The sequence below is a fragment of the Pygocentrus nattereri genome, chromosome 8 (assembly GCF_015220715.1).
Source record: "Pygocentrus nattereri isolate fPygNat1 chromosome 8, fPygNat1.pri, whole genome shotgun sequence".
NCBI lineage: Eukaryota > Metazoa > Chordata > Actinopteri > Characiformes > Serrasalmidae > Pygocentrus > Pygocentrus nattereri.
The window spans coordinates 7,747,917-7,774,670 of NC_051218.1; the positions used below are offsets into that span (position 1 = coordinate 7,747,917).

A 26,754-nucleotide genomic window follows, 5' to 3' on the forward strand; every position below is an offset into this window, starting at 1 on the left:
TAAGGCATGGAAACAAGATCCTAATGCGTGGCCACAGCTTAGTAAGCTGCAATCTCATTCCCACACCTTACTAAGTCATGACCACAACTTAATCATCTCATTCCCACAGGTTAATAAGGCGTGGCCACGCATTAATTTTATTTATATCGGATGTTACCAGCGGGGCTCCATACATAACAATGCAATGAGCCAAACTAAATAAAGGATATAAATGCTTTGTGGAAAAATTCCTTCACGGCTGTCAGAGCACAGCAATGTCAGCTACGTCTACAGAGCGGTAACTATAATCAAAACGCTGAATTAGCCACGTTAGCTGGACATGTTGAAGCAGCTCACTAACAATAAACTAGTTGGTGAAAAGCTAAACATATACACATGCCAGCAGGGGGCACTAGATCATCAGGGTCCATAGCGCCGCTATAGATATTTTACACAGACACCAAACAAACATCTGCTCCCCGCTGAGCTCTCGCTCTCTCAGATACCGATGGCTTTGAGGGACAAAATGGAAACTGTTCCTCTGAAAGCGGCTGAAGCAGCAACTTTAAAGCACAAACTGCATTCAGTGTAATGTGACACAGAGGTTCTTTCACTCCATGTGACAAAGTTTATTCGTTTAATAACTGCACAGACTCATTTCTCCTCCGTAAGCAGCGCTACCCTGAAACAAGTAGAAGAAATGCGGAGATGTGAAAACGCCTTCCTGGCTGCTTTTAGAAGTGAACAGGCAACAAATGAGAAAAAGCTGCACAGAAAATGTGCTTGTAATCACAATCAGCAAAACACTAGAAGCTACAGAACATCCATAAATAACTCACAAAAACAAAATTATTTTTTCCACTACAGTCAATTTGGCATTGGGGTGTTGTGGCCTCAGCATCTGTTTTGTTTTAATTTAATTTCCACTCACTTGCAGCCGTCTTACAGAGTAATTAGCTAATAATATAATCCTGAAACTTCAGTGCTGAAGCTGCTACGCTGTTTTTGTTTGGTTTAATTTGTTTGTTTGTTGTTTTTTGCTGCTCAGCTGTAGTGTTGCGTGATTGTCTGTCGACAGTGACAGCATGTGATGCGACACTCAATGGCCCATATTTATCGAACAGTGATCAATGATCAGGTTTCTTCAGTTTGTGCAAGTCTACTCAATGTTATATGAAGCTGTACAATGATCCCAGATCAGCCTTCTGACTGCGAGAAGTTTGATGAATATGGACCATTGTTCGGTGACATGTGTGAGTTCACATGGCTTCGATTAGCCTAAAAATCAGCATCATTATCATCATCATCATCATCATCCTTAACCGCTTTGTCCAGATAGGGTCTTGGTAGCAGTTAGGAGAGCAGAGAATCCCAGACGGCCCTGACCCCCACAACTTCCTCCAGCTCATTCCTGGCTTCCTCCAGCTCAACACCATGCTGCTCCCAGGCCAGCTTGGAGATGGAATCCCTCCATCTAGGACGACCCCGGGTCTTGTCCTGGTAGGCTGTGCCCGATACAGCCCCCACCGAGAAGTGTCCAGGGGCATCCGGATCAGATGCCCGAACCAACTCAGCTGGCTCCTGTCAACGCGGAGGAGTAGCAGCTCTACTCCAAGCTCCTCCCGGATGACTGAGCTCCTCACTCTATCAAATAGAGTGTAGCACCACCCTGAGAAGAGGCTCATTTCCACTGCTTGTATTCTCGATCTCGTTCTTTCGGTCATTACCCACAGCTCATGACCACAGGTGAGGTTCGGGATGTAGACCGACCGTTTAACAGAGAGCTTCGCCTTATGGCTCAGCTCCCTCTTCACCACTACAGTCCAATACAGTGACCGCATTACTACTGCCACCTGTCCCAGCCTGCGGCCGATCTCACCATCCCTCTTCACATCACTCGTGAACAAGACCCCAAGATACTTAAACTTCTCCACCGGTGGCAAGTCCTTTCCCCTTACCTGGAGTGGGCATGCCATCCTTTTCCGGACTAAGACCATGGACTCAGACTGAAGCCTAAAAATACACAAAATATTTACTCCTATTTTGCAACATTGTTTATTCTTGTTGCTGGGCATGCAGAGGGGTGACCGGGGAGCAGTTGGTGTCAGGTGTCTTGCTTCAGTCACATGCTGTCAGTTCAGGGGATCAAACCAATAACCTTCCAGTCACAAGGCTGGTTCCCTAACCTCCAGGACTGCTGTCCGAAAACAACAGACAAATAAATAATGCTTGGCATGTAAAGGCCTTAAAGTTTTGAGCTCAATTCCTCTGTCCTATACCGACAACACCAAACATCATTGTGACCCCTCTCTGATAGGGCTGAACAATTTTGGCCAGAATATCTAATTGAGATTTTTTTGACAAGCATTGTGATTTAAATTGCGTTGTTTACTATAAATTGAAGTTCAAGTCTTCATTTACCAAGAAGACCAGGGCTGCATTCAGACGCAACAAAATGGAGCAAAATATTGATTTGAATGGACATTGTTATGTTATGCAAGGGTTTCAACTAAGGCAGTTGAGAAGGCCACTCATGGCATCCTTCTAGCGTATTCTATAACAAAAACTATACACTATACACTATATGTCCAAAAACTATTCAGCCACCCATACAAATCATTGAATTCAGGTGCAGAGGTCATCGCTACAGACCTCCAAACTTCATGTGGCCTTCAGATCAGCTCAACAACAGCTTAGAGAGCGTCATGGAATGGGTTTCCATGGCCAAGCAGCTGCATCCAAGACTTACATCACCAAGCGCAATGCAAAGCGTGGAATTCAGTGGTGTAAAGCGCTGCCACTGGACTCTAGAGCAGTGGAGACGTGTTCTCTGGAGATTTTCATATGCATGTGAAGCCAGACGCCCGAATACTTTTGGAAATAGTGTATATATGCTGAATATGTATTGTGACGTCTTCAATAGTTCAGTAGTTGTGTGAGCCAAACTGCAGTGGCCACATTTGTAGAGGACTTCATTAGAATTTGTTGTGTGTGCTGCCTTGTTAATAAACCTCTGACACATCAATCACATGAGAGAAAACGCACCTCTAAGCGAAAACGCTCCTCGTTGTACACCATTTCACACTGTTTTTACGAAACGTCATTTAACCCAGAAACCGTGGCAAAACGCTGCTCAGCGTTTTGGGATTGAACCCAGCATTTCCACCTTTTCTGGCTTGTTACGGTTTGGTTACTTCTGATTGAACTCATCCCCAAGCAGTTCACAAGCTCTGTGTTATTAGGCTAAACATTCCCAGTTAAAACTTGTTAATAACCAGTAGTTAAACAGGAACTAAGTAAATGTAATTAGTTTCTGTACTTAAGTAGTTTTTTGGTGTATCTGTACTGAAGTTTTTCCATTTTGAGCGACTTTTTACTTTCACTCCACTACATTTCAAAGTCAAATATCTGACTTTTTCATCCACTACATTTTGAGAAATCTGTTGGTCCTTTTGGTTTCTGTGTGTATAAAATGTAACATGTCAAAACAAAAGAAGCACAAAGCAAGAACACCAATCAGGGCACAGAGGTCACTTTGTTTTGAGCTGCTTTTGACCTGTTGATCATACTGACCCAGTGTCTAGGTGGATGTGTTAAAGGGTATAAATTAGTCCAGGTGGATGTATTAAAGGGTGTAGATTAGTCCAGGTGGATGGTGAAGAGAGTCTGGATTAGTCCAGGGGGATGTTGGAGAGAGTCTGGATTAGTCCAGGTGTTTGTTGGAGAGGGTCTGGATAAGTCCAGGTGTTTGTTGGAGAGAATCTGGATTAGACCAGGTGGATGTTGGAGAGGGTCTGGATTAGTCCAGGTGTTTGTTGGAGAGGGTCTGGATTAGTCCAAGTGTTTGTTGGAGAGGGTCTTGATTAGTCCAGGGGGATGTGTTAAAGGGTCTAGATTAGTCGAGGGGGATGTTGAGAGGGTCTGGGTTAGTCCAGGGTGATGTTGGAGAGGGTCAGGATTAGTCCAGGTGGATGTGTTAAAGGGTCTAAGATTAGTCCAGGTTGATGATGATGATGATGATGATGATGATGATGAATGAAGCCTTTATTGTCACATAGTCACCAAAGTAACCAGCGAAATTATGATCAACCCGTCCGAGCACATACAATGTGACAAGGGGGGAGACAGGACAGGAAGACAGGATGGAAACAGAGAAACAGAATACACTGGGTGAGGGAGGAGACAAACCCCCCCCCCCTAGACTGAGTTCCTAAGGGAACTCAGTCTAGGAACAGAGAAAAAAAAATGTTTGAAAGGGTCCAGATTAGTCCATGTGGATGTTGAAGAGGGTCTAGATTAGTTCAGGTGGATGTTGGAGAGGGTCTGGATTAGTCCAGGTGGATGTTGAAAGGGGTCTAGATTAGTCCAAGTGGATGTTGAAGTGGGTCTAGATTACTCCAGGTGGAAGTTTTAAAGGGTCTAGATTAGTCCGGGGGGGTGTTGGAGAGGGTCTGGATTAGTCCAAGGGGATGTTGGAGAGGATCTAGATTAGCCCAGGTAGATGTATTAAAGGGTCTAGATTAGTCCAGGTGGATGTTGAAGAGAGTCTGGATTAGTCCAGGGGGATGTTGAAGAGAGTCTGGATTAGTCCAGGGGGATGTTGGAGAGGATCTAGATTAGCCCAGGTAGATGTATTAAAGGGTCTAGATTAGTCCAGGTGGATGTTGAAGAGAGTCTGGATTAGTCCAGGGGGATGTTGAAGAGAGTCTGGATTAGTCCAAGGGGATGTTGAAGAGAGTCTGGATTAGTCCAGGGGGATGTTGGAGAGGATCTAGATTAGTCCAGCGGGATGTTGGAGAGGGTCTGGATAAATCCAGGTGTTTGTTAGAGAGGGTCTGGATTAGTCCAGGTGTTTCTTGGAGAGGGTCTGGATTAGTCCAGGTGGATGTGTTAAAGGGTCTAGATTAGTCGAGGGGGATGTTGTAGAGGGTCTGGATTAGTCCAGGGGGATGTTTGAGAGGGTCAGGATTAGTCCAGGGGGATGTTGGAGAGAGTCTGGATTAGTCCAGGGGGATGTTGAAGAGAGTCTGGATTAGTCCAGATGGATGTGTTAAAGGGTCTAGATTAGTCGAGGGGGATGTTGTAGAGGGTCTGGATTAGTCCAGGGGGATGTTTGAGAGGGTCAGGATTAGTCCAGGGGGATGTTGGAGAGAGTCTGGATTACTCCAGGGGGATGTTGAAGAGAGTCTGGATTAGTCCAGGGGGATGTTGGAGAGGATCTAGATTAGTCCAGCGGGATGTTGGAGAGGGTCTGGATAAGTCCAGGTGTTTGTTGGAGAGGGTCTGGATTAGTCCAGATGGATGTGTTAAAGGGTCTAGATTAGTCGAGGGGGATGTTGTAGAGGGTCTGGATTAGTCCAGGGGGATGTTTGAGAGGGTTAGGATTAGTCCAGGTGGATGTGTTAAAGGGTCTAAGATTAGTCCAGGTGGATGTGTTAAAGGGTCTAGATTAGTCCATGTGGATGTTGGAGAGGGTCTAGATTAGTTCAGGTGGATGTTGGAGAGGGTCTTGATTAGTCCAGGTGGATGTGTTAAGGGATCTAGATTAGTCCGGGTGGATGTTGAAAAGGGTCTAGATTACTCCAGGTTGATGTGTTAAAGGGTCTAGATTAGTCCAGGGGGATGCAGAACAGGGTCTAGATTAGTCCAGGTGGATGTATTAAAGGGTCTAGATTAGTCCAGGTGGATGCAGAAGAGGGTCTAGATTAGTCCAGGTGGATGTTGGAAAGGGTCTAGATTAGTCCAGGTGGGTGCAGAAGAGGGTCTAGATTAGTCCAGGTGGATGTTGAAAAGGGTCTAGATTAGTATAGGGGGACATTGGGGAGGGTCTAGATTAGTCCAGGGGAATGTTGGAGAGGGTCTAGATTACTGCAGGTGGAAGTTTTAAAGGGTCTAGATTAGTCCAGGTGGATGTTGGAGAGGATCTAGATTAGTCCAGGGGGATGTTGAAGAGAGTCTGGATTACTGCAGGGGGATGTTGGAGAGAGTCTGGATTAGTCCAGGTGTTTGTTGGAGAGGGTCTGGATAAGTCCAGGTGTTTGTTGGAGAGGGTCTGGATAAGTCCAGGTGTTTGTTGGAGAGGGTCTAGATTAGTCCAAGTGTTTGTTGGAGAGGGTCTGGATTAGACCATCCATTTAGGAGTCACAGTCAACTGGAAAGCGAGCAAATCAATCGGACAGACTGACTATTCCTGATCACAGACTCTGCTAGTGTTATGGCGCCCCCTGCTGGCTGCTCGTCATGGTAACATGTTCTCGGAGCTCCGATGTGTTTCTGAACAAGAAATGAAAGAAGACATTTCTGTTCTAGCCAACACTAAAGCGATAAGCTCTCGTGTTCGTTATTTCATCCCTTCCCGTCCTAATAATCTAACATACGCCATTAAATTGATATTAAATGAAATCTTCTAATCCATAAACCACTGCGCCACACGTGAACAGACCCACAATCCTCTATGCGTCTCTCCGGGGTCACATGACCGTGAGGCGGAAGTGCTGCTCGGCTAACCCGCTAGCGGACCGCTCGGAGTAAAGGTAAGAAAATTAACATTTCGAGGGATTAAAGGTCTTAAACTTACCTGCCCGGGTCGTGTAAGGGGTCAGGGACTGTAGCGGTCAGCCTGCGGTGTAGAGACAGTGCGGTTTATGGGCTGAAATCATTACCATGATAATAACAGTGCAGGCTAACGCGGCTAATGCGCAGCTTTATTAGATTTACAGGATAAATATTACAGAATAAACAACACCCTGCGGTCCGTTCAGCGGCCCAGAGAGTCCGGACGGGCTGAGCGGCGCTTTTAGATCGTTTACTTACAGGTTAACGTTGATCTTGTACTGATTTACTAGCTTCTTTTTCGAATTTGCCCGTTCCACCTTAAATGGCGCTGTATTTCCATTCGGGCCCCCTCACAGTCCAGAGTGTAAACACTGCTCCGTTTAAGGTGGAACGGGAAAATACGAAAAAACGAACCCAGCTTCCGCTTTCATTACACTGTTATTGTGCGGTTGTTGTGCTCTTACTTTGCGGTTGTTGTGTTGTTGTTTAGCTGATATTGTGCTGTTATTTTTTTGATATTGTGCGATTATTTTGCGGTTGTTGTGCTGACGCTGTGCAGTTGTGCGGTTGTTGTGCTGATGTTGTGCGGTTGTTGTGCTGTTATTGTGCGGTTGTTGTGCTGTTATTTAGCTGATATTGTGCGGTTGTGATGTGCTGATGTTGTACTGTTATTGTGCTGATGTGCAATTGTTGTGCTTATGATGTGCTGATGTTGTGCAGTGGTTGTGTTGTTGTGCTGATGTGCAATTGTTGTGCTTATGATGTGCTGATGTTGTGCAGTGGTTGTGTTGTCCTGTTGTGCGGTTGTTGTGCTGTTATTTTGCTGATGTGCAGCTGTTATGCGGTTGTTGTGCAGTTGTGCTGATATTGTGCTAATATTGTATGGTAGTTGTGCTGATATTGTGCGGTTGATGTGTGGGTATTGTGCTATTGTTGTGCTAATATTGTATGGTAGTTGTGCTGATATTATGCAGTAGTTGTGCAGTTATTCTGCGGTTGTTGTGCAGTAGTTGTGCGGTAGTTGTGCTGTTGTTGTGCTGATATCGTGCGGTTGCTGTGCTGTTGTTGTGCTGATATTGTGCTGTTGTTGTGTGGTTATTATGCTATTGTTGTGCTAATATTGTATGGTAGTTGTGCTGATATTATGCAGTAGTTGTGCAGTTGTTGTGCTGATATTGTGCGGTAGTTGTGCTGTTATTGTGCGGTAGTTGTGCTGTTGTGCTGGTATCGTGTGGTTGCTGTGCTGATATCGTGCGATTGCCGTGCTGTTGTTGTGCTGATATCGTGCAGTTGTTGTGTGGTTATTATGCTATTGTTGTGCTAATATTGTATGGTAGTTGTGCTGATATTATGCAGTAGTTGTGCAGTTGTTGTGCTGATATTCTGCGGTTGTTGTGCGGTAGTTGTGCTGATATTGTGCGGTAGTTGTGCTGATATTGTGCGGTAGTTGTGCTGATATTGTGCGGTAGTTGTGCTGATATTGTGCGGTAGTTGTGCTGTTGTTGTGCTGATATCGTGCGGTTGCCGTGCTGTTGTTGTGCTGTTGTTGTGCTGATAACGTGAGGTTGCTGTGCTGATATCGTGTGGTTGCCGTGCTGTTGTTGTGCTGATAACGTGAGGTTGCTGTGCTGATATTGTGTGGTTGTTGTGCTGCTGTTGTGCTGATATCGTGCGGTTGCTGTGCTGATATCGTGCGGTTGTTGTGCTGTTGTTGTGCTGCTGTTGTGCTGATATCGTGCGGTTGCTGTGCTGATATCGTGCGGTTGCCGTGCTGTTGTTGTGCTGTTGTTGTGCTGATATCGTGCGGTTGCTGTGCTGATATCGTGCGGTTGCCGTGCTGTTGTTGTGCTGATATTGTGCGGTTGTCATGTGGATGTTGTGCGGTTGTTTGTTTATTAGTTGTGCTCTTAGTCTTTGGAGTCTGGAATAAGTCATTATTTTTACTGTGTTGTTTTGGTTGTTATTAAATGGCTGTAGCTGAGATTCTGATATACCATCTGTATTGGAAGTTTGTATGAATAAATAATCTTATAGAGTTCAGTCACTGCATTTTTCTAAAACATTTTATGTGACTGAATCCTCTTGGGCTTTTCTTTTGTTACTGTTCCAGAAGTTCAGCAGTATGAAGGTGCTATGTAGAGAAAGTAGGCCTATATTGTTTTTATTAGTAATAACGATTGGAATAATTTGATATTTGTCTGAACCTTCATTCCAGAGGAGAGTGATGAGTCACGGTCATAACATGTGTCCAGCCCTGCAAGAAAAACAATGTTATTACTCTGTTATTCACCTTTTCACAGAGTCGCACATCTGAAACGCCAGCGTTCAGTCGCTTGGCATCGCTGCGTTTCTGCTCAGTTCAGTAAATAAACAGTGATTCTGTGTTAAAATGTGCAGACGTGTGGCTCTGCAGAGAATAATTACACTTATTTATAATCGCTAATAACACTGAAAACAGAACAAAACAGTTCAATCAGATCAAACTGAATTCATTCATTCATTCATTAATCAATTAATTAATTACGTGATTATGGTTATGGTAATATTCACTTTTCATGTGTTCATTTTTAATTAATGCCAACTTGTTATTTATTTAACTTTATTTATTCTTGATAACTTATTCACTTTGTTTATGCTGCTTGTTTACTTTATTAAAACTAACTGTTCAAAGTTATTATAGCCACTTTATTCACTTTATTGATGCTAACATCTTCACTTTTAATGCAGACTTATTCACTTTATTCATGATAACTTATTAGTGCTAATTTATTAACTTTATTCATTCTAATGTATTAACTTTATTAATATTAACTGAAGTATCATCTTAAACAGAGAGATGTTTATAAATCACTGAATTGTATTAATAATCCCTGCAGGAGCTGAAAGACTGTGACCGTCACTAAAGGGGTTAAAGGTTAGAATTATATGAATTATATGAGAGCTTGGCAGGCTTTTGTTTATAGCGCTAATCCTGTGTGTGTGTGTGTGTGTGTGTGTGTTTCAGGGCTGTAATGTGATGGCAGCTGCCAGTGTGAGCAGACCTGGTGGAGTCCAGGGAGCAGAGAAATCCCAGCTGACCCTGAAAGGTAAACACACCGAGATAGAAATGTTACTCGTATTAAATGGAACCCGTACGGAGATTTAATGGACATTCTCGCCGCCCGGCCGGTCCAGCAAAATTACAGGAAACACTAAAAGGCAAATCCGCTACACAAAGCTGCTGTCCACACACTCAGCGGCCAAGTAAACCCATTAATAGATCAATTAAACCACATATAGGTTCATTAGATTATTAATAGTTTCACATCATCAGCGCACAGGTCCACCAAAACCACCAAAACCTGGGAGAGAAGGAGTGCAAGTTCTGACCAGTCCAGCTTGTGTTTCTCCCTGGTATCCACTAGAGGGCAGTGTTCACCTTCAGTTTGTTTTCAACTGAGCTGCTTCTTGGTGCGGGTGAAGCAGGAAACACTCTGCTTGTGCACTGCTCAGCATATGAGAGTAGAGTGGGTCGAGATCACGGCCACATCTCTCCTTTCAGATGAACTCAGAATCAAAGAGGCTGTGTATCAAGGTAATCCTTTATTAGTCCCTCAGCAGAGGAAATTCACAAGAGATGTGCTGATCTATAGTTATTATTTGATGGTGTCATACTTTCTGACCTCCCTCCAGTCAGTGCAACGATGACAGTGGCGCCTGTTTGCACAGCGTCAGGTAATAAATCATCTTGAGAAATAAAAAGTTTTGTTTTCATCTTCTGCCACATTATAGCACGCTATGACTGTGGTTTGATGGTTTGCTGTAATTTATCCAAAAATTATCCAAAAAATAAATAAAAATTTAAAAAGAAATATCATAGTTTTGTTTGTTGTCACACTGTATGTCATGTATATGCTGTTTAAATTTCAGCCCCGTACTCAGAACACCCTCCCGCATCCTACAAGTACTGAGGGTGTGAGAGGCGACATCACAGCTCTTAAAGACATTTTCACAGTGTAAGATTGACGTCACGCTTGTTGCTGGCACCGTATTGTTGACATCCCACCGGTCAGTGCAACGCTTGTAGACCAGCGGAGCTTGTAGACCCACTGTCTGTACACAGGACAGATCAAGTGCAGCCATGCTGAGCTATGTGTTTCAGTAGCAGCAACAGCAGCAGAAACTGATCGCTGTGAGCTTTTATAGCTTTTACAGTGTCCCGGCTGTCCAACGCCGTGAGGAGAAAGAGGCTGAAGAGCTGATCCAGCTGAGGACAAATCTTCAACAGAGAGAATAAACAGGAGGAGCTTTCAGCATCTCCTCAAAACACTACCTGAGCCTGATCTCATCAGCCTGACAGAGCAGGACAGTCAGAAGGAGGAGCAGCTCTGCAGCTCTGACCGTATTACAGAGCTGAGAGTCGTTTACCACGACAACTGACACTGAGTGATGATTGACTTTTGCTGTCTAACTATTTATGTCTTGATTGGACAATGAATGCTAACACTGATTAGCACAAATAAGCAGCTTTTACTTACTTTTCTGAGAGATAGACAGAACTTAATTGATCTCGAAGGGAAATTGCAAGACGTAAATGTATGTAAACTTACTTTCTCTGTCCTTCTGTCTCTCTGTCTGTCTCTCTGTCTCGCTCTCTGTCTCTCTCACATACTCTCACTCTCAGTGGTGTCTGCCAGGCCACAGTCTCCCAAACTTCCCGGCCGCCTGTCCCGCCTCAGCTCCTTTGTGGAGGTGACCGCAGACGGCCTGACCAGCGAGACGAAGAAAACAGGCAAACGCAGCGGACAACACGAGCTGCAGTGGAATGAGGACCTCACGCTGTAAGATGTCTTCTGTTCTTCTGTTAATGCTTTATACTAAAAAAACATCACTAGTATATGCAGAAACCTCACTACCATACTCAGAAACCTCACTAACGTACATACGCACAAACCATACTAACATACGCACAAACCACACTAACCACACTAACATACGCACAAACCACACTAACCACACTAACATACGCACAAACCACACTAACATACGCACTAACCACACTAACATACACACAAACCACACTACCATATGCAGAAACCTCACTACCGTACGCACAAACCTCACTACCATATTCAGAAACCTCACTAACATACATACGCACAAACTTCACTGACGTACGCACAAACCACACTAACATACGCACAAACCACACTAACCACACTAACGTATGCACAAACCTCACTACCATATGCAGAAACCTCACTAATTTACGCACAAACCTCACTACCGTATGCACAAACCTCACTACCGTATGCACAAACCTCACTACCGTATGCACAAACCTCACTACCGTATGCACAAACCTCACTACCGTACGCACAAATCTTAGTACCGTATGCACAAACCTCACTACCGTATGCACAAACCTCACTACCGTACGCACAAATCTTAGTACCGTATGCACAAATCTCACTACCGTACGCACAAATCTCAGTAACTTACACACAAACATCACTATTATAATCATCACAAATACGTGGTTCCGAACAGAACCATTTCTTTAGTAATGAACTCTTGAAGAACCTTCTTTTTTGAGACATTGTGTGTTACTAGTCACTCTCTCTCCTCAGACTGTGAGGTGGTTATGTTAGCTGTTCTGACGTCTCTGTGATGTGCTGACAGGAACGTGACTCCTCAGAGTCGGCTGGACCTGAAATTGTGGAGCTGCCACACGCTGAGGAAGGAGCTGCTGGGCAGCGCCACCATTGACCTGCTGGACACTCTCCGAACACACGATGGCAAAAGTAAGCAGCTCATCTCACTGCAGAGTACTTACAGATGCACAAACAAGAGCTCAGACAGACAAGCCCTAACATTAAAACCACCTCCCTGTATCTACACTCACCAGCCATGTTTACCTGCAGCCTAATCCATTAATAATCCGACTAATAGCTCAGTTGAAATAGAATATGTCGATGTAAACATCTCAATCGGAATAGTCTCATCTGATTGAGGCCATTCGGAATACAGTTTCTATCTGATTGAATGAGGTGGGTAATCCTATAAATAATCCTTTAAATAGAAGAATAATATCCGTGTAAACGCCTGTATCTGATTACATTCCCTATCGGAACGTTTGAGTCCGTTCTGCATGTGCGTCGCGTCATAGTGAGAGTTTATACCGCTCAACATGGCGGAGCAGAAACTGGTCTGCAGAGGAGACAAAGTTCATGCTCTGATCTTTAAAAGACGGTGGTGGGACGGACGACCAGCTTATGTGTCTCAGATCAAGACGTCTTCCTCTCGGACTTCTTTATTAAGGATATGTGAAGGATGTTTTCTTGAGTCTGACGTCATTTTAAAGCAGTTAAAAACACAAGCACTGCTCACTGCTGCTCATCTCACTCTGACTGGAGCTCACATGTTCACTGTCATGGTAACGTTTACACTAAATGGTTCTCACTTCAGATTACTTGCAGTGAGCATGTAAACGAAGATTTTCCATCGGATTGTTGAAAAGAGTGAGCATAAACACCTCAGTCTGAATCTGCAATTTTAATGTATTCAATCAGATGTAAACAAAGGCACTGTCTGTTTGATCAGCTCCACTGACCGTATATTAAAACTGATGGTTCTTCAAGGTTCTTTAGTATAGACAGCGGTTCTGTATAGAACTGTAACACAGCCTTTGCTACCCAGTGTTGAGGAAGGAGGCAAGATTAAGGATTGCAGCAAGCATTTTAACACACAAAGAACAATCAAAACCAAACGACACCCAAACTGGCCGCCTCTTTGTGGCTAATAGACTTTTCAGTCCTTTTCTCAAACTTCCACTTTGCAGCTGTTGCCGTTGCTTCCTGTCCCCCTCTTCTCTGTTCCCTCTCTGCTCTTTAATGGTGCTCACGCTGCTAACACCAAATCAGCCTCTGCTGGCTCTCATTAAGGTCAGTGTGATCACCTGAGCTGAGAGAGAAAGAGAGCTTGTTGCTCCACCTCCCCGTCACCGTCCCCGGCCACGATTTAACGAGAGGCATAGCAAAAAGGCCTCGCTGCAGGACCGGAGGCATCGTCCACAGGGGTGGAGCTCAAGATTTGATTTGTGCGCCGTCTCCTTGCCACTCATGGCTGTCGTAATCTTTCCACTGTTCATTGTTGCTGTCGATCTCCTCCCGTTGTTCCTCATGGCTGTCGATCTCCTTAGGCTGTCTCTTGTGGCTGTTGCCCGCATGTAGCGTTCGAGCACCACGTTCCTGCCGCCCCTCACGTCTGTGATCAGTCCCCAAGTGACAGCACCTGCCACCAGAACCATGAACACTCAAAGAACCATTTGCATCCCTAAAGCAGCTTTATGTGGGCTACTCCATAGATAGACATCCATTCATAGATGCCGTGTTGTCTGTTGTTCTCTATCTGAGGCGATGCATCTGCGCGTCGGCCTGTTGGAGAGGTCAAGATCTGCTTGTGAACAGATTCACTGGTATCGAATGACGAAGAGTCTCAGGATTAAATCAGCCACAACTTCCTTATTACTCAGCCGATTTCCACCAAATTCCTCAGACACAGATGTACGATCTGCTCTCTGTATCTTTTAACTCTTTAATAACTGATTGTGATAATTAGCCGTCCAGACCAGCAGGAAAGTATTCAGTCTGCACCTGATGTTAAAAAGCCATAAATGTGTCAATCGCTACTAATCTTAATACACAGAAGGCTGTAGCTGAAGCTTCTTATTCACCAGCATCAGAGTTTTTCTGTTCCACCTTAAACTGTGCAGCAGTCACTTTCTGGTGCCTGAAGCTGCACCATTTAAGGTGGAATGAGAAAATTTGAACAAGAATTTTGGTGAATAAGAAGCTGTAAATTCAGCTTCATGTAAGAAGGTGCTAACGTTAATCTGTTATGAATATCTACATGGATTAAGGAAGCTTTAATTTACAAAGCTTTAACCTCCCCTGTAAATACATAACTACTATTAAATAAAGTAACCTTAAGATAAAACCAGGAAAAACAATCACATCAACAGGTTCTCTGAGCCTCATTAACCACACAGCCATATCTACACATAAACATCACACAAACACGAGTGTGAATCACTGCGTTCCCTTCGTTATATAATCCTAACCCGCTTTCTGAGTGTAATATTCCTGAAATAGTGGAATTATGGACAGTATCTTTCTTAAACTGCCGCTCCGTAATGGTACTGAATGCAGTCCAGCAGTGATGTTGACCTCCCCAAAATGGTGGCATTGTTGACGTGCCTGCCTGGACCCAATGCAGCATCTATGTATGTATATCTATGGGCTCCCCCTACAGTTTTAGAGTGCATTTTACTTTTGCACCACTATTTAAAACGCACATCATACCTCCTCATGTACAGCCGTACGCATGTTTGTTGATGAGCTGAAGGACTCCGAATCCGATGATGAATGCGTCATACAGGAATGTGGACGCTACAGATTACACTTACGATTTCAGCCGTTTCTGTATGTAAACAACAGAAATTGTGAGTGTAATCTGTAGCCATCCATATGCCGAAGTCCCAATTTTGATGGGGAGTTGGAATTTAGCACAGCAGCAGAAAAGAACAAACCACATGGACAAGGTAGAGTAACACTACAGGATTTTATTACAGGAGGCTCAAACTTTCAGGATTGACAGATTGACCAAACACTTTGGCCTAAGATTAATTTATTTCTTTGCATGCTAATTTAGCCTGAAACAGGACTGAGGTTAGAAACACTACAAAACTCGGTAAGACAGTGACGACGCAGATATGGTTACAGCTCACGGTACAGTCTTTCATACATGACACTGACAGGGATGTGTTCTGTGGAGTGAGGAATCGGCATCTCTCTGTCAGTCTGATAGATGAGTCTGGGTTTAGCGAATACCGGAAGAACGTTACCTGCCTGACTGCACTGTGCCAGCTGTAGAGTTTGGTGGAGGAGGGATGATGCTATGGGGCTGTTTTTCAGGGGTGGGTCTAGAACCCCTAATGCTTCAGCACCAAGATATTCTGGACCATTGAAGCTTCCAACTTTGTTGGAACAGTTTGGGGAAGAACCTTGTCTGTTCCAGTATGACTGAGCCCCAGGGACCAAAGCAGCTCCATAAAGGCCTGACTAAGTTTGGTGTAGAAGAACCTGACTGGCCCTCACAGAGCCCTGACCTCAACCACATCAACACCTTTTGTATGAACTAGAACGGAGATTATTGAGCTAGACCCTCTCGTCCAACATCAATGTCTGACCTCACAAATGCTCTTCTGTATAAATGGACACAAATTCCCACAGACTCTCTCCAACATCTTATAGAAAGCTTCCCAGAAGAGTGGAAGTTGTTACAGCTGCAAAGGGGGATCAACTCCGTATTAATGCCTATGGATTTAGAATGGGATTCATAAAAGCCTGTGTAGGTGTGATGTGGAGGTGTCCCAATACTTTTGTCACGTATGCTTACACACATGTATATGTATAGCTACACTCTTTTATTTTAAAAAAGCAAGAAAAAATGTTTTCCATGATATAGGCTCTTTAACATCAATGCGTCTGTTCTCTCTCTCTCTCATTCTCTCTCTCTCTCTCTCATTCTCTCTCTCTCTCTCTCTCTCTCTCATTCTCTCTCTCTCTCTCTCTCTCTCTCTCTCTTCTTTCTCTGTCTCTTCCTTCTCTGTCTCTCTCTCTTGTGTGTGTCTCTCTCTCTCTCTCCCTTTCTTTCTTTCTCTCTCTTTGTTCTCTCTGTGTTCTCTCTCTGTCTCTTTCTCTCTCTCTCTCTCTCTGTCTCTCTCTGTTGTGTCTCTCTCTCTCTCTCTCTCTCTCTCTCTCTCTCTCTCTCTCTCTCTCTCTCTCTGTTCTTTGTCTCTGTCTCTCTCTGTTGTGTGTGTGTGTCTCTCTCTCTCTCTTTCATTCTTTCTCTATTTCTCTCTCTCTCTCTCTCTCTCTCTCTCTCTCTCTCTCTCTCTCTCTCTCTCTCTGTTGTCTGTTCTGTGTTAGTGGAGAACGTGGAGCTGGTTCTGGTTCTGCAGACGGAGAATAAAGGCAGTGTTGTGTCGGGCGGAGAACTGAATGTGTGTCTGGATGGTTTGGTTGTTGATTTGGGATCCCTGCCCAACGGATCAGCAACAGACAGTGAGTCCCCTCATACACACACACACAGACACACACACACACACACTCATTCATTCTCTCTCACACAGACACACACACACACGTTGGTCTCATTATACTTGTGAGGACTTCTACAGACTTCTGTACTTCTGTAACATTATAGCTGAGAGCTGTAGTGAACACTATAACTACACCTATCCTTAAAGGGGAACTCCACCCATTTTCCAAAATTTACCCATAATTTAGTGTGTGAGGTGTAAACAGAGAGATTCAGATGCGGTTTGGTGTGAAATGGTTCAAATGTCTTTACAGTGGGGGTGATAGGAACCAGGTGTCTAAAAATGCAAATATAGACATTTTCTTTACCATCCAGAACCACCAGAGAACCTACACGAGTCTTCTGAGTTTATATGGAACGTTGAGGATGGAAAATAGTGAAAAATCTGGAATAATTAGTTTTCTTTGGGGACTATTTTGCCGCACAGCGCCCTGCATGTATCCCTCCACCATGAATGGAGTTTAAGTTCTCTAAACTATCGTAAAACAGCATCTCAGTCATCAGGCAGTGAATTCAGAACCATTTCATGTAGGAACTTTCTGTGAGGAGCTTTTAGAGGTGGATGTCTGGTTCCTATAACCACCACTGTGAGCAGTTCTGACTCGATAAGTTTATCAAGAACAGAGTGTTTCACTCCAAACCGCTCTGAACCGCTCTGTTTACATCACAACCAGTTAATTATGTGGAATTTTTGAGAAATTGTTGGAATTTCCCATGAATGTTTCCATTTCCACTTAACTGTAGTATTTAACGTTATGAAAATGTAATATTAAAGATTTTAGATCAGTATAGTGTGGAGTTCCCCCTGATGGCCAAGGATCTAGACTGCAGCCAATAAAGCCCATTATACTGTTTGTAGTCGTGCTCATGGGGCCCCTTGGTGGCCAGGGTATATAAACTTGCAGTAAAGCTGTACTGTAGTGCCTTTCTTTCTGTTCTTGTTAGCCAAGTAGCCTTTAGTATGCTAACAAGCCAGACAGCAGATTAAACAGATGAAGTATCAGCAGTCATAGAACAGATGGAGTGGTTTATAACTTAAGGCTCAGCTAATCGAATGTTATATTTCATCCGTCATTGGGTTTGAAAAGGGAAATGCATCCGGTCGCAGTGTTCTCAGGTCGATACTGGTGTTCTCTCGATCCTCTTCACTTCAGCTAACACAGTAATGGAACAGCCCTTAAGGTGGCGCTAGGGATTCCCCTGAGGGGTAGTGATGAGGCTAGGTGAATGAGGGCTTGTTAAAACCAGTACTAAAACAGGGAGCTGAATGCCCTAAAGGACATTATTCCATGCATGATCATGGTTGTAGGGCCCCCTGTTGGCCAGAGCCCTGGACTGCAGCCGCTAGAACAAACTGTACCATTTGTAGCACTCCCCTGGTGGTAGGGTCTTGTATTGCACCCCCTAAAGCCCATTATACCATTCACTGTCATGCTCACGACTCCCCCTAGTGTCTGTAGCCATGAAATGCAGCGCTGAAAGCCCATAATTGTGTTCATAGTCATGTTTGCAGTGGCCTTAGTTGGCCTGGGCTCTGAATTACAGCCGTTTGTGTAAATGGCCCTAAAACCCATGTTTCCATTTGCTCACAGTACCCCCTGGTGGACCATATTGATAATGCACCCTTGCTGGTCTGTGCTGAATAAGTAGTCTGAAGACTATGGAAAGCTGGAACTGCTGGATTGCTCAGCAGCCCTCTCATAAACACTCAGTACCACTTTCGTGAATGAGCTCCAGATGAAGTGTGTGTGTGTGTGTGTGTGTGTGTGTGTGTGTGTGTGTGTGTAAATGCTGCTTTGTGTAAAAGTGTGTTTATGAAGGGTTTCATTGTGCAACGTCAGTGAGCAATGAATAGGTCTCCTCATAATTCTTGGTTCTTGTAGATGTTTGATTTGCACCCCCTCATCATGTTATGCGCTTAAACAGGGTAGACATTGCCTGTTGCCTTAAGGTAGTAAGCAGTGTGGGCAAAAATGTATCATAGTACAGAATATTTATGTATATTTTATTCACATAGGACCATTTGGGACCTTTTATTGTAGATTAACAGTGGCATATTATTCTGGATGTCCATTCACTTTTATTAAGAATCATATTTACCAACTGAAGAATATCTAAAATATTTTTATTGGGTGAAATATTAAAGGCAGAACTGATCAACATACAGTCAGATGTCAGTATTGTTTTCTAACCCTACCGAGATGAAGGCGAGTACGTGTAAAGTGCACAGCAACTCCTCTAAACACTGCTGAGCATCTCTCACACTCAAGCTTTAATATTAGAGCATCAGATGCTGGAGTTTAGTAAATATTCCAGCCATTCACTTGCCAAGGCTGCGGAGCCTCTTGGCTTGTAGGCAGAGCAGCTGAGCAAGGCGCGCCATAGAAAAATGGTCTCCATGCTAGGCTAATTGGCTGATGGCTGACCCCAGGAAACTGGCTTTTCCTTCCTCTCTCTTTTCCCCGTTAACTCATTAACTCATTACAGTCTGATGAAGATCCTCTGACGGTAAACTGGACTGACTTGAGTTCAGCCTGCAGCTCAGTACACTAGAGGTGAGGGAACCAGTGAGCTCTGACCTGTTTATACAGAGCAGTATCTGCATATACAGCTACAGCCTGTGGTCACTTAGTCCAGTTTATGGTCAAAGGAGCCACATCAGGCTGTAATGAGTTAATGATTTTAAAGGGAAAAGAGAGCAGAAGAAAAAAGCCAGTCTCTTGGGGTTAGCCCTCAGCCATTAGCCTGTCATAGAGACTAGCCGGCTCTCCGTGTGCTCCGCCTACAGCACTCCTCACTCGGCCGGCTGCTTCAGGCAACGCCGCGGTCTCTGCCTACAAGCCGAGAGGCTCTGCAGCTCCTCGGCTAAAGCTCATGGAGTGAACGGCTGCAATATTTACTCAGATTAAAGCTTAAGGAGAGTAAAGCTCAAGTGTGAGAGACGCTCATATGAAACTAACGACTTTCAGGTGGTAAACTACGTTCAGTAGCGTTTAGAGGAGCCGCTATGGGCTTTACACGCACTCACCTTCATCTCATTAGGGTTAGAGAACAATACTGACATCTGACTGTATATCGATCAGTTCTGTCTTTACTGTTTCATCCAATAAAAATATTTTAGATTCACTTCAGTTGTTGAACTATGGTTCTTATTAAAAGTGAAGGGATGTCCAAAATAATACAGCACTGTTAATCTGTTAAAAGGGCATCCAAAATGGTTTTATGTTAATAAAATACATAAATATGCTGATATATACTGAAACCATTAGTATTCTTAATTACACAGTGATAAAAATGTTTGCCCACTACTAGCAGCCAGCGCTAATTTACACATTACGTTATATGTTTTATATTAGTGCATGTATTATGAACATTATTATATATATGTATTGTGTATATATAGTGTAAACTTAAACTATCTGTCTATTCCGTCTACTGCAATTAGTTCAGAGTGCAGGTCTGTAGTTTGTTTCTCAGAACTGCGTAATTGAGAGTAATTTCTTTAGCCTGGTTGGACAATCGGCTCCTGTATGTGTGCAGGACAGTGGGCTCATAGTGTGTCTCAGTGAGGTGTGGCAAAAAATGAGGGTAATTCATTCAAATTGGAGCTTGCGTGTGTGTGTAAGTAATAAGAGTAAACGCAGGTCTTGAACGCTCTGCTCTCCAGGGGATTGGGGGGGAGGTGCGTGGAGTGTGTGGGTTTATCGTACATGTCTTTACAGCAAAATAATCTTAAAACTTAAACTTAACTTAAAACGTGTATATATTCTATAAAAGCTGTTTGCCCTTGTGGGATTCTTAGGGGTCTGGGACAGTGGGGTTAAATAGGGTTCTCAGGGGTTCACTGGGGTTTGACGGAGTTTGGTGTGGTTTGCTGGAGGTTTTAGTTCTAAGGGGTTCTGTCTGTGACGGTGGAGTTTTCAGGGGTTCAGTGGGGTACTCGGGGGTTCTGGTCTGTGATGATGGGGTTCTCAGGGATTCTAAGGGGTTCTGGTCTGTGACAGTGGTGTTCTCAGAAGTTTTCAGGCCTCAGTGGGGTTCTCAGGGGTTCAGTGGTACAGAGATTTGAGCCCCCATTAAATGGTCCATGACCCGCTCTGTAAAACTACTGTACTGAGAAAGGTTCACATCCCTCCACACATGGAGAAAGGGGTCTTGATCTGGGCTGGACACCACAAACATGTCATGTCTTCACATATTGTAATATATATTGTATTTGCTGGAAACACCTGTTTATTCCCCTTATTCGTCTTATTTTACAGACTTTTCAGAAATTCGCAATTTGTTAAACATTAGAATGGAAACAAGCTTGTGTGTTCGGTAGGAGTGACTGCAGGTCTGGAGCTCCCGCTCTGCTCTCCACTCTCCGGGGGATTTGGGGGGGAAATAGTGTCTGTGTGTGTGTGTGTGTGTGTGTGTGTGTGTGTGTGTGTAGGTGAGGTGTGTGAAGGTCTCTGTGTTCTGTCTGAAGGCTGCTCTTGTTAGTTTAGTGTTTTTCCTCATTTCCCCTGGCAGTCTGTCTCTCTCTCTCTCACACACACAAACACACACACACACACACACACACACACACACACACCCTCACCCTCGTCCACATAAACAGGTCTTTGTGCTGCAACTTCAGTGAAAACAGCCGTTTATACTCCACACATTTACGTGAACACACGCTCTGCCTGCACTCACACACAAGTTAACATTACTGTCCTTGTGAGGACTTCCATTAACACATGTATTACTGTAGCTGAGCGAAGCAACACCTACATTTAGCCCTAAACCTAGCCTTAATCTCAGAGACCGAAATCTAATCTTAACCTCAGTAACCTAAACCTAATCTTAAACCTTAACCACAGTAGCCTACAAAATAAAAGTAAACCTGACCGTTACCTGAACCTTTACTTCAGTAACCTAAACATAATCTTAATAACAGCAACCTAGGTCTCAACCTTATCTCAGTAATTTAAACCTAGACCTAATCTTAACCTCATTAACCTGAACCTAATCTTAAACCTTAACCACAGTAGCTCACAAAGTGAAAGTAAACCTTACAATAACCTGAACCTTTACTTCAGTAACCTAAACATAATCTTAATAACAGCAACCTAAATATAAACCTCACCTCAGTAATTTAAACCTAAACCTAATCTTAACTTTAGTAATCTAAACCTAATCCTAACTTCAGTAATCTGAACCTAAATCTGATGTTAACCTCTAACTTAAACCTAATCTTAACCTCAGTATTCTAAACCTAACGGAACCGCAGTAATTTAAACCTAAACCTAACTTTAACCTCAGTACATTATACCTAAATCTACTTTTAACCTCAGTAATTTAAACCTAAACCTAATTTTAACTTCAACATATTTTTTTATTTAATCTAAACATAAACCAGATGTTAACTTAAGTGACCTAAATCTAACCTTAGTCTTCACCTCAGTAATTCAAACCTAAACCTTATTGTGATCTTAGTACTTTAAACCTAAACCTAATCCCAGTACAGCACTGTTAGTAATAGTGGCACAACAGTTTTCCTCTAAATAAACGCAATCAGGCTTTAATACAGTGAGATAATATAAACCAAGAACAACATGACAGTTTGTATTAAAAACACCGAAAGGCCAAACGCCTTTAAACTTGTAACGGTCAGTATAAGTTCAGTCCTGTCCAGCGCTGCAAGCCCCCGAACTGCCCAACAGGCACTTTATAAAGAGAAACAGAGTTTGTTCACCCACAGCTGTTCTGCTGGCAGCCTACATAAACCAGGAATGGACCTTCAACCTAAAGAAACACCTGAGCCCCCAGATCACTCTCCGCTACTACTGTAACACATCTGAGCCCCCAGATCACTCTCCGCTACTACTGTAACATACCTGAGCCCCCAGATCACTCTCCACTACTACTGTAACACATCTGAGCCCCCAGATCACTCTCAGCTACTGCTTTAATACACCTCAGTCCCGGATCACTCTCAGCGACTGCTGTAACACACCTCAGCCCCCAGATCACTCTCAGCGACTGCTGTAACACACCTCAGCCCCGAGATCACTCTCAGCTACTGCTGTAACACACCTCAGCCCTGGATCACTCTCAGCTACTGCTGTAACACACCTCAGTCCCGGATCACTCTCAGCTACTGCTGTAACACACCTCAGCCCCCAGATCACTCTCAGCGACTGCTGTAACACACCTCAGCCCCGAGATCACTCTCAGCTACTGCTGTAACACACCTCAGCCCTGGATCACTCTCAGCTACTGCTGTAACACACCTCAGCCCCCAAATCACTTTCAGCTACTGCTTTAATACACCTCAGCCCCGGATCGCTCTCAGCGACTGCTGTAACACACCTCAGCCCCCAGATCACTCTCAGCTACTGCTGTAACACACCTCAGCCCCCAGATCACTCTCAGCTACTGCTGTAACACACCTCAGCCCCCGGATCACTCTCAGCTACTGCTGTAACACACCTCAGCCCCCGGATCACTCTCAGCTACTGCTGTAACACACCTCAGCCCTGGATCACTCTCAGCTACTGCTGTAACACACCTCAGCCCCCAAATCACTTTCAGCTACTGCTTTAATACACCTCAGCCCCGGATCACTCTCAGCTACTGCTGTAACACACCTCAGCCCCCAGATCACTCTCAGCTACTGCTGTAACACACCTCAGCCCCGGATCACTCTCAGCTACTGCTGTAACACACCTCAGCCCTGGATCACTCTCAGCTACTGCTGTAACACACCTCAGCCCCCAGATCACTCTCAGCTACTGCTGTAACACTCCTCAGCCCCCAGATCACTCTCAGCTACTGCTGTAACACACCTCAGCCCCCAAATCACTTTCAGCTACTGCTGTAACACACCTCAGCCCCGGATCACTCTCAGCGACTGCTGTAACACACCTCAGCCCTGGATCACTCTCAGCGATTGCTGTAACACACCTCAGCCCTGGATCACTCTCAGCGATTGCTGTAACACACCTCAGCCCTGGATCACTCTCAGCGATTGCTGTAACACACCTCAGCCCTGGATCACTCTCAGCGATTGCTGTAACACACCTCAGCACCAGATCACAGCCTCTGCTATAAATTATTCAGAGTATGTAATTAATTATTCATCATATGCTATTAATTATTTAGTGTCTTCTGTCAGTCATTCAGTGTCTACAATGAATTATTGAGTATCTACTCTAAATTATTGAGTATCTACTATGAATTTTCCATTATCAACTGTGAGTTGTTATTATTCAGTATCTTCCCTGAATTTTCCAGTAACTACTGTAAATGATTATTTTGATTTGAAAAAGGCTTCACTGAGCGCTTGTTTTGGCCCTGTGTTTTATGGGACTAATCCTGTCTCCTTCAAACATTTTCCTGAGTAAGAGAAGCAGTGCCTCATTAATCATTTATAATAAAAAACTATGTTTTTAATAATTTACTTCATGGTTTAATGAATGCTCAACTAATAAGGTCAGTATAAGGAAACAGTTCCGTATAAAACAGTGGGTTTCCAAAGGCGGTTCTGCTGGTGGGAGACGGTTGGGTCTGGGAGAGTTAGTGTGAAACTAATAGAGATGTTGGTGAATGAACTGAGTGTGGTGTAACAGGTGTGTGTGTGTGTGTGTGTCTGAATGAGTGATGGTAGGTATGCATGATTTATTTTATTTTATTTTGTTATTTTATATTTATTTTATTTTATTCATTGCATGTGAATGTCTGTCTGATACTGTGCTCTGTGAGCTCCTGTAGCCAAACCCAAATTCCTTGTATGCGTAGAAAACCTGACCAATAAAGCTTGATTCTGATTCTGATTCTAACAGCTAAAAACACAGCCCTCTGCTCTGCTCCGGAAAAAACCCACCACTCCCACAAGTCCTCGATGAATCTAAAACAGCCCAACATAACGCTATTGTCAGAAGAAGAACCTTGTATTTCCAAAATGGTAACATACTTTACTTTTAATGTAAGTCAATGGAGCCAGAATGTTTTCCAAGTCATTTTGGGCCGTTTATTTTAGCCCATTCATCATGAAATTTGCACACAGCGTAAAAGGCAACAAGCATTTACAAATTATGTCAGAAACTGAAAAATGCAGTTGTTATTCATTGCGTTGTTAAAGTGTGTAAATATAATCCGTCTCAGATTGGGTGCCTAACATCCAGCTCAATCAACGTCACACTAACGCAGTGCTAGACAGCATGTATTCCCAGCACGGCTGCATACAGCACCCCGCTGTACTGGACTCTCACTATACCAATAAGAGTCCATGGGCAAGACTCATAGCACAACCTTCGCCTATCTGTGTAGAATGATCAAATTGTAAGTCGCTCTGGATAAGAGAATCTGCAAAATACTGTAAATATAAATATAAGAGAGGCTAGTGGGCCCGGTAAATGGAACAGAGCCGCTCTGCGAGGAAAGCAGCCAGCCTGACGATTCAGGTTTTACAGCAAATGAAGCCGCAGATGTGCTTTCAATATGGGCATCGGGTGATTTTCTGAATGATGTACTCAGCCCCTGCCTTAGCTTACTTTGATAAAATAGATAATAATAATAATTGAATTAAGTCACGTGTCAGGCTCCAATTCTCGTGGGCCACAGCATGCAGACTTCAGCACACTGCCTCATTAAACACAACTGATTCAGCTCATCAGCTAATCACTTTCATGAACTGAACTGAAGCGTTAGATGAGGGTACACACTGATCGCCGCTGCACTTTGGCCGGAAGGTCCACAATTTGACACGCCTGAATTAAGTGAATCTCAGTAATTGAATTGAAATTATCTGTGTGTGCAGAGATGCTGCAGTCAGATCGGCCAAGTCTCCGCAGGACTCAAAGCGACGAGACCCCCGGAACCGCCAGCCCTCGCAGCAGGTCAGGAAACTCATGCATGGCTCAAATAAACTCCAGCTTGTTTCGCATATGCTTGTGCAACAAACCAGTAATTTTCCAAAATCTAAGGTTTTTTTGAAACCTGTAATGCATATTTAAGCTGTTTTTTGATCAGGTTGTTCTGCAGTTTTGTTCCTCATTTAAGTTGTAGCAGCAGAGATTTAAACTATGAACAGCTGCTACTTCAGTCCACGAGTTGGTGCTGTGTGACCATCTGTAGACAGGAGGCAGAACAAGTCTAGCGGAGTTCACTTGTATTAGCCATTGTCAGTTAGCTAGAGTTAGCTATTTCCCCTCAGCAGAGTTAAATAACAAGAATTTAAATCTTTTCAAGATGATGACAAATGACAAACCAAATACACCTCATACAGTTCCCTGTCCATTACAGAGGATAATAGAGAGAATGCAAGTGAGTTTACGGAGCTTCAGTGTTACGTTTACAGCATTTAGCAGGTCATTTTATCTGAGCCAGTACAGATAGATTACAGTCCAAACTCTACATATGAGCTCAGAGACTGACCGAAAAGAGTCAGTGCTGATAAAAATAAACTACACATTACAGAAATCAAAAAAGATTTGTGTTGCAGGGGAGCTGATAAGAAATTGCACTGTTATATGCCCCACATAACCCAGCTGTTGGATTAAACTACAACAGACCTTAAAGGGGAATTCTGCAGATTTTCTAAAATTCCCCCACAATCCAGTGTGTGAGATGTGATCAGAGAGGTTCAGAGAGGGTTTGGTGTGAAACGGTTCAGATGTCTTTACAGTGGTGGTGATGGGAACCAGGCGTCGCCATGACTACAACACAGATATAGACATTTTATTTACCATCCAGAACCACCAGAGAACCTACACCAGTCTTCTGAGTTTATATGGAATGCTGATGATGGAAAACAGTGGAAAGTCTGGAATAATTAGTTTTCTTTGGGGACTATTTTGCCGCACAGCGCCCTGCATGTATCCCTCCACCATGAATGGAGTTTAAGTTCTCTAAACTATCGTAAAACAACGTCTCAGTCATCAGGCAGTGAATTCAGAACCATTTCATGTAGGAACTTTCTGTGAGGAGCTTTTAGAGGTGGACGTCTGGTTCCTATCACCACCACTGTGAGCAGTTCTGACTCGTTTATCTAGAGCAGAGCGTTTCACACCAAAGCGCTTTGTTTACATCTTCAATTAGTTCTGC

General features: G+C 43.8%; 1 protein-coding gene across 3 annotated transcripts in view; it reads left to right on the forward strand.

The window, feature by feature from the left end:
* Window positions 1-6,405: 6,405 nt before the first annotated feature.
* The window catches only part of wwp2 (WW domain containing E3 ubiquitin protein ligase 2), a 67,868-nt gene continuing 47,519 nt past the window's right edge, over window positions 6,406-26,754 (forward strand). For 2 of the 3 annotated variants that reach the window (XM_017717226.2, XM_017717228.2), the window contains exons 1-6: window positions 6,406-6,512; window positions 9,539-9,620; window positions 11,198-11,354; window positions 12,196-12,317; window positions 16,506-16,640; window positions 25,469-25,547. In XM_017717226.2, coding sequence (XP_017572715.1) covers window positions 9,551-9,620; window positions 11,198-11,354; window positions 12,196-12,317; window positions 16,506-16,640; window positions 25,469-25,547 — 563 coding nt within the window. In that variant the 5' untranslated portion in view covers window positions 6,406-6,512; window positions 9,539-9,550. Of the gene's footprint in view, window positions 6,513-9,410; window positions 9,449-9,538; window positions 9,621-11,197; window positions 11,355-12,195; window positions 12,318-16,505; window positions 16,641-25,468; window positions 25,548-26,754 lie in introns of all 3 variants that reach the window. The other variant, XM_017717227.2, reaches the window with a different exon arrangement.